Raw genomic sequence first — 17731 nt, 5'->3', positions numbered from 1 at the left:
AAATCTAATACCCAGATGTGTAAATAAAGGAGAACACCACATGCAAGGATGCAGGAACATGCACATTTGAATAATGTGGCAATAGTACAGTGTATAAAAGAGTACTCTGGAATTCCTGTCAGCCACACTATTCCCAAATTGAGCAATGTTGGGAAGGGTGGAGACTGTGGGAATTCTGGGATACTCTTAACCACTTCAGCCCCGACCATTTTGCTGGCCAAAGACCAGACCACTTTTTGCGACTCGGCACTGCGTCGCTTTAACTGACAATTGCGCGGTCATGCGACGTGGCTCCCAAACAAAATTGATGTCCTTTTTTTCCCCACAAATAGAGCTTTTAGTGGTATTTGATCACCCCTGCGTTTTTTTTTTTGCTCTATAAACAAAAAGCGACAATTTTGAAAAAAAAACGCATTATTTACTTTTTGTTATAATAAACATCCCCCTAAAATATATTTTAAAAAAACAATTTTTTTCCCTCAGTTTAAGCCAATACGTATTCTACATCTTTTTGGTAAAAAAAAATAAAATAAATATATCGCAATAAGCGATTGATTGGTTTGCGCAAAAGTTATAGAGTTTACAAAATAGGGGATAGTTTTATGGCATTTTTATAAATTTTTTTCTTTACTAGTAATGGCGGCAATCAGCGATTTTTATTGTGACTGCGACATTATGGCAGACAGACATTTTTGGGACCATTGTCATTTATACAGCAATCACTGCTATATAAATGCAGTAATTCCTGTGTAAATGACACTGGCCGTGAAAGGGTTAACCAGTGGGTGGCAGTGTAGGGGTTAAGTGTTCCTAGGGGTGTGTTACTAACTGTGGGGGGTTGGGCTTTCATTTAGTGAACGCTGATCTCTGCTCCAATCACATGGAGCAGAGATCAGCGTCACTAGTTGCTAAGCAGAACAGGGAGATGCTGTTTACAACGGCATCTCTCCGTTCAGCCGCCCCGTTTTGGGTATGCCTGTGGCGATCGAGTGCGCGGGACCCGCGACCGGACTCACGGGAGTCCCAACCAGCATGCAAGGGTGCTTGCGATGGCAGGGCGGCATTAAAGATTGGACGTACCTGTACGCCAATATGGCTGCCCGTGCCATTCTGCTGACTTACATCGGCGTGCGCTGGTCAGGAACTGGTGAAACACTGCACTTTTGCCACATTATTTGTGTGTTTGTTGCCAGGTCCTGGCATTTCCAGATATACAGGCTGTCAGGTTTTTTTTTTAATCTATATTTGGCCGACAGGTATTTAACTCTCCTAGGCTTTATATGAATGCCTTTAAGCCCCTTATGAAGATCTGCTCACAATGTGTCCAGCTTTGCTCTTGGGATAACTTCTAAGGATATTACCATATTCTCTTTTAGAACAGATAATCTGATGAGAGGAGAGAAATTACCATAATCTAAATAAATTATAGATATAGATATATATATATCTATATCTATCTAAATATATATATCTATATCTATCTAAATATATATATCTATATCTATCTAAATATATATATCTATATCTATCTAAATATATATATCTATATCTATATCTAAATATATATATCTATATCTATATCTATATCTAAATATATCTCTATCTATCTCTAAATATATCTCTATCTATCTATCTATCTATAAATAATAAAAGCTGCCAGTAGGTGGAGAAATGCAGGTAATACAATTGGCAACTTACATAAAACTGTCACCCTTGTCTTTTCCTAATATGAACACTTATGTCAATAACTTGATCATTTCTGGAGCAAGAACAACTTTATGGACCCATATACTGCATCTTTAAAAAAATTATTTATTTTTTATTATTATTTGGCAGCTCCCATATTTCTATCATTTAAAGATTCTCTCTCCCCCCCCCCCCCCCCCACAAGATGCCACTTCACTGATAAAACTTTCCATCTGAAAACCTGTTCAGAGAGAATACATAGGGTGACCACCTCCTGAAAATACTATGTTGGCCAATATCAAAATCTGAACTTTTCCCATTGGGCCCGCCCAATCCACTCATCCATTCTGCCAGCTGTTCAGTTTTCTCTACCTAGGGAAGTAAACAGGGGAGGGCTGGCATCCTTAGGCCAGGGGGGGCAAGTCCAGTCAAGTGGCCCATTGAACCACCGAATCAGCTCACTGAGGGCTCCATTCAAAGCAGAAGAACCAAAATACAATGCGGGCCCACTAGGGGCACCAGGGCGCCTCTCCCCCTCTCGCCTCTCCACCCCCTATATGCATCTTGCTGCAATTCACCTGCTGCCTGACCCACCACTCAGATGGGGTAAGTGGCAGGCATGCAGCAGGCGGGTGTCGTCCCAGATCAGTCAGCTCCACTGACCAGGGGGTCTAGGGGGTGGCTGTGCGAGTCTGTGCTTCTGGCCGTGCATGCAGGGGGGGGGGGATTGGTTGGGCTAGTCCGCTGGGGGGAGGGTGTTAGACAAATCCGCTGGTGGGGGGGGGGGGGGGGGCAGAGGGTGTTGGATAAGTCCGCTGGTGGGATGAGGGTGCTAGAAAAAATAAAATAAAAAAGCAAAGCAGCTACTGCCAAAATGTAAAATTTGTCATGATGATTATTTACGTGTGTGTATATGGGACCTAAATGCAGGATTGCATTTTTTTTTTGATTGAGAGGAATTGCTATTACAAAGCACAAATAACCAAACAACCCCTTGTGATAGCATGGGCCATGACAGGTCCTCTTTATGGAGAGATCTGGGGTCTATTAAACGCTAGATCTCTCTCCCCCCCCAAAGCAGCCGATCAAGCTCCTAGTCACTTGAAAACAAACTGAAATCAGAAGTGATGAAATCTGTGTGTCTGTCTCCACTTTTCAGTGCAACCAATGCAACTGGTCACATTGGTCCCAGTCTCCCAAGCAGGGGGTGGGGGAACCACCTTCTGCCGCCTAGAAAAGTGACTTGGTGGCTTTTTAGCTGCTCAGATTATTTTAATTAAACGAGAGAAATCGCCGGCTGAATAAAATGATATGTATGAATCATGGGTGCAGCTGTAGCCATGACCCAGATATCACCACCATTTCCCAAGGACATATGTCAGGCAGGAAGTGGTTAAACAGGTATCAATTTTTACAGGGCTGAAATCTAGTGGTCCACTTTTAGGAAGATTTCTATAAATAAAATTATACAAAAAAAAAAAAACAGACCTTTGTGAGTGTCTATACATACCAACTATTCCTGACAATATCATAAATCCAGAAGGAATTTCTGACGTTCTCCTCCCGTTTCTCTTTGTCTTTACTTAAACCTGACAAAACGTGGATTTCATTCAGCTCTGGATCAATTGTGGCTCTCTGAGTGAAACCCGTCATTGGAACTGTAAAAAATCATGATAGTTAGAACAGTTAAGGCTCAGGGATCAGTTATATAAATAATTTAGGTTTAGAACCACGGTTACTTTTAAGATACACACACACACACAGGTTTGTATACCATCATTCCAGAAACAAAGTGAATCTCCCCTGTGATCTCCAGGTCAGTGATGCCAGTCCCTCTGCGTTCCTATTAGAAACTGACCACACTAAGCAGAAGAGCATACGATGGTCAGTTCTCCAGCTATGCTGAGAATCAGCCTGCTCTCCTCCAATAATCAGACTTGTCCTGACACACACACACACATTTTTGTTCTTGCATTTTATTAGACCAAGAATTGTACATTTGCCACTTTAAAGAGATACATTATGTATTCCCTCGGCTCATTGTGAAAAATGAACACGTGGCTGAAACAGCTACATGAAAACGGTTTACTCTTAGTGCCTGTGCAGTCAGTTATGCCATACACCAGCCAGTGCTGTATTTGCAAAAAATAAATCAGTTCTCCACCTGTTGCACATATAGTCTATCACATGGGGAACTCAGATTTGCATTGTGGAACAAAAAGCACAGTGCAGCACTGAAAAGACAGATAGCTGATAATTTGCATTCAATGGGCAAATATAGCTGTCCCCCGCACATTTAAATACAAGCGATTAAAAGGCTTGTAAAAGCTCAGTTTTTTTTACTTTGTGTGCATCTGCGAGCCCCCCCCCCCCCCCCCCCCATGTAACTGAGCTCTATCTTGATCCAACGATGTCCACAAAAGCCTCAGCTCTCTGGTGACTCCCGCTCCTTATTGGCTGAGGCAGCAGGATGAGCCATTGGCCATTAGCCAGCAAGACAATGAGGAGAGAGGGTGGGGCTGAGCCACAGCGGTGGATGGACATGCAGAGCTGCAGCTCAGGAACAAGCCAGCATGGGTGCCCCCAGTGTAAGCCGCTTGCTGTAGGGGCACTTGGCAGGAGGGAGGGGCCAAGGAGGGCTGGCAGGGGAACAGAGAAGAGAATCCAGGCTACTCTGTGCAAAACCGCTGCACAGAGCAGGCAAGTATAACAAGTTTGTTGTTAAAACAATACTTTAATATCACTTTAACATATAGTACAAAATCTCTACCATGCATAGCCAAAGGTGTATAAATGATCTTATTTGCAGGTGTAAAAAAAAAAAAACAAAAAAAAAATAAAAATGTAAAGCACTGCACCAGCGATCAGCCATGCACGTCTTCTGCAGACCTGTCAATGTATCCATGTGCCTGAACATCCCACACAGGCAAGCAGATACAATCTGACAGGAAGAATGAATGAACTACCACGGCACTCCACGGTAGTTCATTGAGAAATACAAGCACCAAGGATGTCGGGACTTGAAGTTCATGCACGGAGAGCTGTGTGAATGAATGATGTGGCCGTGTGGGTGTAGCCACACGCGGTTGTGCCGATTTCAAAAAGTGACAGCTAGTACAGAAAACTTCTCCCCGTACTGCAGTCACTAAAAATGGGTGGAACTTGTAACACGTTCCCAAAAGTTACATAGTAGGAGAAGTTGAAAAAAGTCCAACCTATGTGTGTGATTATATGTCAGTATTACATTGTATATCCCTGTATGTTGTAGTCGTTCAGGTGCTTACCTAAAAGTTTTTTTAATCGATGCTCCCCGCTGAGATCACCGTCTGCGGAAGGGAATTCCACATCCTTGCCACTCGTACAGTAAAGAACGTACAGCAAATTAAACCCTCTACATAGCTTAAGGTTAAACCTCTTTTCTTCTAATTTTAACGAGTGGCCACGTGTCTTGTTAAACCCCCTTTCGTGAAAAAGTTTTAGCCCCATTGTGGGATCACCACTACGGTATTTGTAAATTGAAATCATATCTCCTCTCTAGAGAGAATAAGTTCAGTGCTCGCAACCTTTCCTCATAACTAATATTCCTCCAGACCCTTGATTAGCTTTGTAGCCCTTCTTTGTACTCGCTTAATTTCCAGTACATCCTTCCTGAGGACTGATGCCTAGAACTGGACAGCATACTTTAGGTGCGGCCGGACCAGAGTCTTGTAGAGCGGGAGAATTATCGTTTTATCTCTGGAGTTAATCTCCTTTTTAATGCATGCCAATATTCTGTTTGCTTTGTTAGCAGCAGCTTGGCATTTCATGCCATTGTTGAGCCCATCTACTAGGACCCTAGGTCCCTTTCCATCCTAGAATTTACCCTTCAACGTTGAGCTCCGGTTTTTTGAAAATTAAAAGTCAGCAGCTACAAACACTGTAGTTGCTGACTTTTAATAAACAAACACTTATTTGGATCCAGTAATGTGCTCACCAGAGTTGGCACTGGGGACGGTCTTCGTGCCAGCATCCTAACTGTCGGCATCTGGCTCCGATAGCTTGCGCTTCACAACCAGGTGCCCACTGTGTATGCACAAACAGGACATTGTGAATGGCCCCACAGTCTCCTGGGAGCTGTGAAGTGTCCAAGAAGACTACAGGGAGGAGGAGAACTTCCACTCAGCTTGCCGCCCCCCCCCCCCCCCCAAAAAAAAGTCAAAAGAGTGGAGGAGGCGGCTTTAAAGTGAAATTTCTCCTTTTGGGTGGAGATCTGCTTTAATGCATTAAGGTAAAAAACCTTATGCAAGCCAAGCAGCTTCCCCATCCCCCTAGACAACAGAGACTGATCCAACAACGTAAATAAGAAAAAAAAACAAAAAAAAATGTGCACGAGAGCAGAGGCTCTCGGTACTCTCTTCTTGCTGGTTCAGACACAGCAGCGGGAGCCAATAACCGTGAATGAGGGAGCAGGGGGCTGAGCTGCATTCTTGCTTGTCTTATAAAGACACAGAATGCTCAGGAGCAAGCACGTAAGAGTGTTGCCCTAGCAACGGGGGATGAAGGCATCGGCGGGGTCTAGAAAAGAGGAACCATTGCGCAGAGCAGGCAAGTATAACATTTTTATTATTTCTAAAAAAGAATTGAGCCTTTAAAACAACATACTAGTTTATAAAGCAACCGTACTCCAAGATACTAAGGCCTTCAGCAACAATTGCGGCACTAGAAAACCCTTTTATTCCTCATAGACACCACCATCTTCTATTCAATGTGTCAAGGTGTAGAGGACAAAGATCTCACATCTATTAAATAGTGCAGTCAATGAAGAGTGGTACACTCTTGTGCAGTACAATGCTCCAATGTTGTATTATTGGCACCCATTTCGAGCTATGTGGGCAGAAAAAAAAAAAAAAAAAATAGGCAAATGCAAACAGATGTCATTCACTTGTTTTAGATGGCAAACTTATCGCATGGAGCAAAATGGGCATTGCAATATATGATGTGCTGCAAAAATATGAATAAAAGCGTGGGTCAAGTTTCACTATGGAAATCAAAGAGCATGTTGGTACTACTGCCTTTCCAGCACTACTTTCACAAATTTGAAATAAAACATGTCCCTAATAATGTAAGGACTTTACCTCTTTAAAGTTTGAAAACACAACTGGTGCTCTTTTTATTTTTTTAATGCAAGGGGAAAAAAAAAACAACAAAATAAAAACAAAAACTGCCTCGCTACTACAACATTTTCGCTTGTTTTTCCCTTTGTTTTGTAGGCAAAAGATCATAAGCAAAGACAAATCACAAATCATTTTAGTTACCCATGCCAGAATCTTTCTTTGTTCCATCCGAGATGATTTCCACATGGTCGCTGTCCACGTCATAACTAAAAAAGTCATTCAAGTAGGTCTTCGACCTTTGTCCACCAAACACATACAAGCAGCGATTTTTCTTGAATGAATAAGAGAAAAAAAATTATGTAAAATGGTCAGTTTTAGATTTAAACATTCTCAAATTTTTCACCCTGGTTATGCAGTATTTTTTACAGCCCACTCAATCTCGACAGCAATTGGTTTGGGAGTTTATATTCGATGTTGCCCATTATCTCCCCCCCCCCAACATATGCCTAAAATAACCTAACCTCCGTCACTTGTCTTGAACAACAGAATTACAAATATTACCTGCTCATAATTTTCTTCATAAAAAGCAACATTTTTTAATGCAATTTAAAACAAAATTAAATATATATATAAAATACAAGTATCCTTACAGAGTGAAAAAGCATACAGTGTCCAATTCTGGATTGTATATCTTCAGGTCCAGCATTACAAGAGTCTTCTCTAAGCAGTTTCCACACCTGTGTTCGACAATCAAATGCAAAGAGTCCACTGAACTGGGGCTCACTGGCCCTGCTGTCATCAACATTACCATTGCATGTCAGTATTCGGCCTCCAAATGTGTAAATCATGTGCTTTTCAGAATCCATACACATCTAAACATCCAGGAAGACAATTTACAAAAAATTAGACATCTAAAATGAGCAAAGCAGTTATTCCTACAGGAACCCACAAATTAAATTTAACTTGTTTGCATGTCTTTAAGCAAACTGCAAGCTATGAATTATGAATGCTACTTCTTAAGGTCCCATTCACACTCTTGAATGGGGCCATTTGCAATTACCAGTGGGAGACATAGTGGGGTTCCTTATGATTAGCTGTGGGTGGAAAGCCCCCATCTAACCACTTAAGGACCGGGCCTCTTTTTATAACTGTGTTTACACACATCCTCTAAAAATTTTGGCCTTATTCAGGCTAGAAAGTCTCCTGTTATGGCCCGGTTGAATGGCAAAGTACATCTATTACAAAGTCTCTTGTATACAGCCAGTACGCTGAACTATAAAGTTTTGAGTTAACCTCGAAAGATGCCTCAGTAATGTACACAGACTTATTTGATGTGTCATTGTATTAAGCTTAATTACAGACCAAGTTGATTGCCAAGTTTGATCCTTTGCATTTCTGTATTATCCGCATTCCTTAAATAAAGAAAAAAAAAAAAAAAAAAAAAAAAAAGTTTTGCTAGAAAATTACTTAGAACCCCCAAACTTTTTACATTTTTCTAACACCCTAGAGAATTAAATGGCGATTGTTTCAATACTTTGTCACACCGTATTTGCGCAGCGGTCTTACAAGCACACTTTTTTTTGAAAAAATATACTTTTTTGAATAAGAAAAAAAATCAAATAAATTGGGCTAACTTTAGTGTTTTTATATTGTGAAAGATAATGTTATGCCGTGTAACTTGATACCCAACATGTCACGCTTCAAAATTGCGCCCACTCGTGGAATGGCGACAAACCTTTAACCTTAAACTCCATAGGCAACATTAAAAAAAAAAAATTACAGGTTGCATGTTGTGTTACAGAGGAGGATAGGTTTAAAAAACAAAAACAATGTATTTTTTTTTTAACCTTTGACACCGTTAAAAAAAATAAAAAATAAAAAAAACCCACACCACCTTATTCCTATTACAAGGAATGTAAACATCCCTTGTAATAGGGGGGGGGGGGGATAATAAAATCAAAAAAGCATGACAGGACCTCTTAAATATGAGATCTGGGGAGAGACCTCAGATCTCATATTTACACTAAAATACAAAAAAAAAAAAAAAGAGAAGAAAAAAGGAAGATAGATTTTATATCCCACTGGAGACTAGTGAGGGGATATAAAATAACCCATCCCCCTTACACTGCACAGTGGAAGCGACGTCAAAATGTCACTTCTGCCCATAAGCTCTTAAAGGGATATATAGAGAGATTATAGCTTATGGGCGGAAGTGACATCCACGGAAAGGATCGGATTGCCGATGGCTCCAGTAAGCAGCAGAGGGCACCGGATTGAGGGGGGGCCCCCCTCTCCCACCACCAATAAAATCTTGCAGCAAATCCGCCAGAGACCACTTTAATCTTTTAGTGGATTACCGGCCTACCATGGGGATATGGCAGCTAGCTGCTGCCATAACAACGATATCCATCCTCAAAGTGAGGATGTACAATGGCGTGCGGCGGTCCGGAAGTGGTTAAAGCAATGGGAGGTTGACAATGTCCACAGCTGTTCATGGTCATTTGCATGTAATTGGTCATGCAGTAATTTCCTGCTGATGATCGGCCCTGGAAACAGATAGGCCTATCATCTGTAGGCAATTGAGCCTCCGCCTTGTATTCACAGTCAGCCTCAATTGTCAGTGTGAATTTGGTCTAAACACATACCTGGTGGTCAAATACAAGCTTTGGCCCCCCATCTGCTGATGTATCTTCACTCAATAAAGTCCAGGTGTTGGTGTCAATATCATAGCGATAGAAATCACTTTTTAGAGATTTGCTGTTTCTTACAGAAGAGTCCAAATATCGACCCAGAGTATAGATCTGCCTGCGCTGAGTATCAATGCACATCTTGTGACAAGATCTGGCACTAGGACCATTCTAAAAAAAAAAAACAAGTAAACAAAAAACACATTTAAGAACATTCATCTCTATTACTTATATGAAGGTCTGTATTCAGCTGATATGAGCTATGCTACAAAAACTAGATCATTAGTATCTGCAGCACCAACCTTAAGGTTAGGTTGTCTATGTGGTTGCAAGGAGAATGGAAAGTTATCACAATAAATAAACCTCATCCCAGGGTTATGGAAACAAGTAGAGCAAAAAGGATGGGACTTTAGTGGTGCAAGAATCAAACCAATAAATATTATGATAAAATCTTCAAAATGTATTAAACAAAATTATCTTAAAAAGTAATGTTAAAATAAAAACAAAAACACAAGCTTAAACCCATAAATGTGGTCCGTGAACTTTTTAAAGCGGCATAGGGTTGAAGCCCAAAACCCCATCTATGTGGTTGCAGTTTATGCAGTTTTGTGTTTAACAAGCGATTTTGATACATTTCGCATTTTTCTCATCTTAAACTGTGAAAAGTCGGTTAAGGAGTGGGCAGCCATCGTGTCCATAACCTACGAGTCAACTGTCAGCAGGGAAAAAAAATAAAATAAAAATTTGGTAAAAATATTGGTGTGGGGTCCCCTATAACCCATACCAGGCCCTTATTTGAGCATGCAGTCCGGCAGGCACAAAAAAGTGGGGGCCCCCCCAAAGTAACTTGTCCCCATTAAGGGCCTCTTCCCCACAACCCTGGATAGTGGCTGTGGGTGGGGGATTATCAGAATCTGCAACAAGGGGGCTACCAGATCCTAGGGTACATAATACTCCTCCCAAAAAAATAAAAAATAAAATAAAAAGTCAGTTTGACAATTTATTTAAAAAGGTCAAATTCCTAAGCTGCCATTACTTCTGCATGCAAGAGTTTGTTTCCTGAACCTTACAATGTAGAGACCAGGGGGTTTTAAAGCCCAGAAAGTCCCCAGATAGTTTTGGCCTTCCACCTTAACATCGCTCTTTCAACACTTTCTCCAGCTCATCAAAAGGAGACTTTCCTCTACTGCCCAGATGTAGTTTGGGGCAGGCAGGTGTTAAAGGCATTGATTCTTTCAAAAGAACTTCTTGCTCATGGTTATTCCCAATGGTTCCTGTAACTTAGTTTCAGCTTCTCATTATACCATTTCTAAAGTGACGTTATACAAGCTTGTCTCCTCAAGGATCTGGTTCAACCCTTTTCTGTCAGCATTGGGCTATTGTTTTCAGATTTTCAAGGCTACCACATGGTCTTCTGTTCTCCAAGTTTTACTGGGTGGATGTTCATTCAATGGCACCTTTGGCCTAGAGGACCCTTAGCCAGCTCTTTGAGCTTCATGCAGTCCCCAGTTCCATCCATGTTTTGTTGGCTGTTACCACCAGTTGAAGCGCTTTCGGACATTCTGACAGCTTACAATTTCCAGTGCCCTTCAAAGGACAAGAACGAAAATAGATTTTTGTACTCATCATAAAATCTATTGTGCCGAGTCCATTGAGGGAACCAGATCCCACCCCTCTGCATTTATGTTGATCTTTGTACTGCTTTGCCCAAATACTGAGGCATGCTGGCATTAGCAGGGGTTATCCTGGGCTGGCCGACAACTTGTTTGCCAGGGTTTAAGCCTCCTGGGTGGCCTACATGTTCCTCTGATGGTGAATTATAAAATTGGCAAGTTTTCTTTTTTGTAATACTATTGCTTGCTTCCACTGTGCGAAAGGATGGCAAACCAGAAGAACTTCATGGTGCCTTATTTTAAATACTGTGCGGAAACTTTAATTCTACCCAGGGATGAAGTAAATCACTGCTGGGCATGTTATAGTTTATCTAAACCTTTCAATCTCACTTTTGCAGGCCTGTTTGGTCTGTAGGTAAATATAGAGATAAAGTCGTGAAACAAAAAGGGAATTATTGTAGCAAATATAACATGTATTAACCCATACTATTCTTTAAAGTGGAGGTCCGGCCGTTAAAAAAAAAAAAAAAATAAAATAAAGTCAGCAACTACAAACACTGTAGCTGCTGACTTTTCATAAGGGCACTTACCTGTCCAGCGAGCCTGTGATGTCAGGTGGTCCCCCACTTTAACAATAGTTTCCCTTCTTAAAAAGTAGGACTTCTAGGCAAGCAACTAAATACAAATGTGGACTCTCATGAAAAATTCTGTTTATCCAGTCTTACAAATTACATAATACTGTGCAGACTGCACAGCTAAGTACTGATATTCAGTGCAGTTTACCAGCAGAGCTCAGTCGAGGAGCTTGGACGAGGGACACTGAAATGTTGGTGGCAGGAAGTCAGAACAGGGGCTGACTTCATCATTGGGAAGTTTTGTACCATTTAAAATATACTTTAAACCTATAATTAATGATGGTTTGATTTTTTTCACCCATTAAAAGTGGATTAAGGAGATCATAAAATACCCAAAATTTATTTTGGACAATTCCTTCAACATGAACAACACTCATTTTTTTTAAGAACTAATGTGAATCCTGTACAAGATATTACAGTTCATGGTTTTATATCATTATGAAAAATCAAGACAAGCTACCTCTTTCTCTGTATCTCGGGATATGCAAATCCACTGGTTCTCTCGGACGCTGTATGCCCAAAAGTCTGCTAGATCCTGCGTTCCATCCCAGCCGCCAAACAGATACACCATCTCTGCCAATCAGAAAACAGATGATGTGTCAATAAGATATCCTGAGGCTACCACCTTACAGGGCACTGTGAAACAATATGTGAAAGATGCCCCTTTAAAAACACCATCTGAAACTTCAAAAGCAAGGAAACCTGACAAAAACTTGGATCATTTCACAAGTTAAATAAAAAGCTGCTGATGGCAGGTTGCCCTATTCCATTTTGGACATTTTTGTGATCATAAACTGGGTAAAAAAACAACCACAACTGGCAAGAACATGCCTAGAATTATTAACCTTACAGGGAAACAATTATGCTTCAGATGCGGATAAAAAAAAAAAAAAAAAAAAAAAAACAATTATATATAATTCCTCCCCCCCCCCCCCCCACAAGCTTTGAAACTGACATTTTATATCCTTTTTAATGCATTATAAAATCTTTACTTAACCAACTCAGCTCCAGAAGGTTTTACCTCCTTCATGACCAGGCCATACAAATAGGCCTTCCTTTTGGTGGTATTTGATCCCCACCAGGTTTTTTTATTTATTTATTATTATATAGATGAAAAAATAAATAAATAAATAAATAAATAAATAAAAAAAAAAGGAGTGTTTTACTGCCTGCTATAAATCATATCCATAAAAAAATAAAATAATAATAATCTTAACTAATTTCTTAGTACATTTTGGCCAAAACTTATTCTGCTGCATGTTTTTAGTTAAAAAAAATAAATAAAATAAAATCCCAATAAGTGTATATTGATTGTGTTGCGTGAAAGTTATAGCATCTAGAAACTATGAACTATATTTTGGAATTATTATTTTTTTTTTATTATACTATAATGGGACTGCAATAGTGTGGCTGACAATCTGACACTAACTGGTGCTGAGGGGAGGACTAACTGCCACTAACATCACCAATACAGCAAATCAGTAATACTATACAATATTGCTGTACCAATGACACTGGCTGGGAAGGGGTCAACATCTACGGAGATCAATGGGGTTAAATGTGTGACCAACAATGTGTAATGTGTGTTGCTTTGCAGGGATAAGAAACCAAGATCATTCCTTCTGTACATCATTCCCTCTGTGTGTTGAATGTCAACACAGGGCTCTGGGCTGTGACTGGAACTGGAACTCAAACTTTAACTTTTTTTTTTTTTTTTTTTAAAGTGTACTATATGTAAATGAGCAATAAATTTGTCTTTATCTGCTCTCTTTTGGTCTGTTAAATATACAGTGCCTTAAAAAGCATTCATACCCCTTGTAACATGACAAAATGTGTAAAATTTCAAACAAAACCGTAAATGTTTTTTTTATTGTATGTAATAGACCAACACAAAGTGGCACATAATTGTGAAGTGGAAGGAAAATGATAAATGGTTTTCTACATTTTTTACAAATAAATATGTGAAAAAAAAGTGTGGCGTGCATTTGTATTCAGCCCCCCGAGTCAATACTTTGTAGGGCCACCTTTCGCTGCAATTACAGCTGCAAGTCTTATTGGGGGATGTCTCTACCAGCTTTGCACATCTAGAGTGTGAATTTTTGCCCATTCTTCTTTGCAAAATAGCTCAAGCTCTGTCAGACTGGATAGAGAGCATCTGAACACAAATTCAAGTCTTGCCACAGATTCTCAATTGGATTTAGGTCTGGACTTTGACATTCTAACACATGAATATGCTTTGACCTAAAACATTCCATTGTAGCTCTGGCTATATGTTTAGGGTCATTGTCCTGCTGGAAGGTGAACCTCCGCTCCAGTCTCAAGTCTTTTTGCAGACTAACAGGTTTTCTTCTAAGATTATTTGGCTCCATCCATCTTCCCATTAACCTCCCTGGCGGTATGATTCAGTCTGGAATTAGGTGCTGAAAGCGGTACAATTATTTTACATGGAAATTTGGCGTTTTATTTTGTAGTCCTGTAATTCTTAGGAATAACGCTCTTAAATCTCTTCAAACCAGAGTCTAGCAGACATCCCGGGTATGACGACGTTTATAATATACCGTATATACTCGAGTATAAGCCGAGATTTTCAGCCTCTTTTTTGAGGCTGAAAGTGCCCCCCTCGGCTTATACTCGAGTCATCGCTGTCTGCCCGCTCGATCAGCGTGTCGAGCAGACAGACAGCGGCCATTCTATAATTCAAAAGCCGCGCCTCCGGCTCCGCCTTCGCCTGTGATAGGCGGAACACTGAATTTCCCAGCAGCCTGTGTTCCGCCTATCACGGACATCGTATCATCCTCGTACTACGGACGAGGATGATACGATGTACGTGATAGGCGGAACACAGGCTGCTGGGAAATTCAGTGTTCCGCCTATCACAGGCGAAGGCGGCGGCGCAGCTTTTGAATTTTACAATGGCCGCCGAGGCGCCGACGAAGAGGGCACGGGACGGAGGCAAGGCAAGGCACGGCACGGGACGGGACGGGACGGGACGGAGGCAAGGCACGGCGGCAAGGCACGGAGGCAAGGCACGGGACGGAGGCTCGGGACAAAGGCTCGGGACACAGGTAGGCTGGACACACACACACACACACGGATGGATGGATACACACACACACAGGGATGGATGGATGGATGGATGGAGACACACACACACAGGGATGGATGGATGGATGGAGACACACACACACAGGGATGGATGGATGGATGGACACACACACACACAGGGATGGATGGATGGATGGACACACACACACACAGGGATGGATGGACGGACACACAGGGATGGACGGACACACAGGGATGGACGGACACACACACAGGGATGGACAGGCATGTCTCACCCTCGGCTTATACACGAGTCAATAAGTTTGCCAGTTTTTTGGGGGGTAAATTGGGGGCCTCGGCTTATATTCGGGTCGGCCTATACTCGAGTATATACGGTAATAACAAAATAAAAAATGAATGATGTAATCAAATCCTAAAAACACTGAAAAAGGGACACTTTTTGGTTACTATGGACAATCTCCAAATTCCAGGCAGAAAAAAAAAAAACAGTATTTATAATATAAAAGTGCATGCAGGGCACTGCACAGACCACTAGGGACAAAGGGGGGTGTGTATTTTTTAATACAGTACTGTAATCTGTAAGATTACAGTGCTGTGTGTGTTGTGTCTTTTTACTTTTTTGAATTTGCCGTTCTCCGCTCCTGTGCGCCATAACGTCGCAGGGAACGGAGCCCGGGGGGCATTCGGCACTGTGAATCGAGCGGAGGACAGCTCGATCACACAGTGCGGAGGACATGGCTGGATCCAGGGGACAAGGTAAGCAAGTCTCCCTGTGTCCTCCCCTGCATCCAGCGGTGTGATCCCGACTCGGGATTACCGCTAGGGAGGTTAACTGACCAGCTTCCCTGTTCCTGATGAAGAAAAGCGTTCTGACAACATGATGCAGTCACCACCATGTTTCACTGTGGGGATGGGGTGTTGTGCAGTGTTAGGTTTTCCTCCACACATAGCATTTTGCTTTTAGGCCAAAAAGATAAAATTTTGGTCTCATCTGACCAGAGCACCTTCTTCCACATGTTTGCTGTGTTCCCCACAAGGCTGCTCACAACCTGTAAACAGGACTTCTCATGGCTTTTTTCAACAATGGCTTTCTACTTGCCACTTATCCATAAAGTGGAGATTTGTGGAGTACACGACCAATAGTTGTCCTGTGGACAGATTCTCCCACCTGAGCTGTGGATCTCTGCAGTTCTTCCAAAGTTACCATGGGCCTCTTGGCTGATCCTCTGATTAATGCTCTCCTTGCCCAGCCTATCAGTTTAGGTGGACGCCCATGTCTTGGTAGGTTTGCAGTTGTGCCATACTCTTGACATTTTCGGATGATGGATTGAACAGTGTTCTGTGAGATGTTCAAAGCGTGGGATATTTTTCTATAACCTAACCCTGCTTTAAACTTCTCCACAGCTTTATCCCTGACCTGTCTGGCGTGTTTTTTGGTTTTCATGATGCGGTTTGTTCACTAAGGTTCTCTAACAAACCTCTGATGGCTTCACAGAACAGTTGTATTTATACTGGGATTAAATTACACACATGTGGACTCTATCAATTGGGTAACTTTAAAAGGCAATTGGTTCCACTAGTTTTCAGTTCAGGGTATCAAAGTAAAAGGGGGCTGAAAAGAAATGCCCGCCACACTTTTCAGCCATTTGTAAAAAATAAAAAAAATTTAAAAAACTATTTATCCTTTTCCTTCCACTTCACAATTATGTGCCACTTTGTGTTGGTCTATCAAATATTATTCCAATAAAATAAATTTATGTTTTTTAGTTGTAACATGACAAAATGTGGAAACTTTCAAGGGGTGTGAATACTTTTTCAAGGCACTGTACATGTTCGAAAAATGCAAAAAATTTTTTTATATAGATATATATAGGTGTGTCAGCCAGCAGCCTTGCAAGGCGATAATCATAAAGAGGCAAAGAGCACAGGAAGTTATCACTTTGCATTCTTTCCTACCTTTATACTACAAAACACATCCTCCTGCTTTGGAAAAGAGAGGGAGGTGTTGTAGTCCTCACACAAGCATGCAGCACTGTTGTCACCCTAGGATAGGAGTTATTGGCAGGATTAGCAGGGTTGGAAATAAAAGAAAAAACAAAATTCAACTGGCAGGTCAGAAGCCAAACCCCCAGCAGTGATTGTGCGAAGGGTATTTGCTGGAATTTATTATTATGGTAGAGAATGAGAGCTGTGTCCATCAAAACAATAAATATAAGGGGGTAATCCAATAGCAAAAAAAAACCCCCAAAAAAACCAAACATTGCTTTTAGAAATTAATGGCAGCATCAGGGACAAAAAAGGAAGAAATCCGACTGGTTTCTAGGTATGAAAAGAATATATCTTCCTTCAAAAGAGTCATTATTGAAAATCAAAATGTTAAAAAATGAAAATCCACTATGAATCAAGAATAACACTGGGGCATATGTTGGAAATGGTGTCTGTATGACCATGGCAGTAAATGGTTTATGTGAAGGAGCATGACTTTGATCAAGTGACTGTTACTTGAAACATTTATAGGAAACAGAAAGCTTGTTCCATTACTGCAACCTTTCCTGAAGGGGAGCATGAAGTCAAATGTTTTACCGATTAGGATTTCTGAGGATTCATTAACCACTTGGGATCCGCGCTATTGCAAAATGACGGCAATAGCGCGGACCCACATTTTCGGGACTACGTCTATTGACGTAGTCCCAGTTACGAGCGGCCTGCGCGCCCCCTGAGGGGCGCGCGCGGCGCGCTCTGTGATCGGCGAGTCCGTGAGACTCGCCTGATCACCGATCCGTGTAAGGGGTCGATCCCGACCCCTTATCACGTGATCAGCTGTCAGCCAATGACAGCTGATCATGTGATAAAACGGAGCCGGTAATCGGCTAGTATTCCTCCTCGCGCTGACAGCGCGAGGAGAAAAAAAAAAAGCCGATCGCTGGCGGCCGTGTTCGGGACATCAGTCC

At 41.4% G+C, this 17731-nt stretch overlaps 1 protein-coding gene across 2 annotated transcripts in view; it reads right to left on the bottom strand.

Annotated features, from left to right (window-relative positions):
- The window catches only part of MKLN1 (muskelin 1), an 83082-nt gene that overhangs the window by 23139 nt on the left and 42212 nt on the right, over nt 1-17731 (bottom strand). For both annotated transcript variants that reach the window (XM_077469257.1, XM_077469258.1), the window contains 5 exons: nt 12175-12287; nt 9425-9637; nt 7430-7651; nt 6981-7110; nt 3197-3344 (listed from right to left, as the gene is read on the bottom strand). In XM_077469257.1, the coding sequence (XP_077325383.1) occupies nt 3197-3344; nt 6981-7110; nt 7430-7651; nt 9425-9637; nt 12175-12287 (826 nt within the window). The remainder of the gene's footprint in view (nt 1-3196; nt 3345-6980; nt 7111-7429; nt 7652-9424; nt 9638-12174; nt 12288-17731) is intronic.

Source organism: Lithobates pipiens, unplaced genomic scaffold, assembly GCF_037356315.1.
Source record: "Lithobates pipiens isolate NorthernLeopardFrog02 unplaced genomic scaffold, aLitPip1_a1.2 Scaffold_8, whole genome shotgun sequence".
Classification (NCBI taxonomy): domain Eukaryota; kingdom Metazoa; phylum Chordata; class Amphibia; order Anura; family Ranidae; genus Lithobates; species Lithobates pipiens.
Note: the sequence above shows the minus strand (reverse complement) of the source record. Positions and strands in the feature narration are given on the sequence as shown.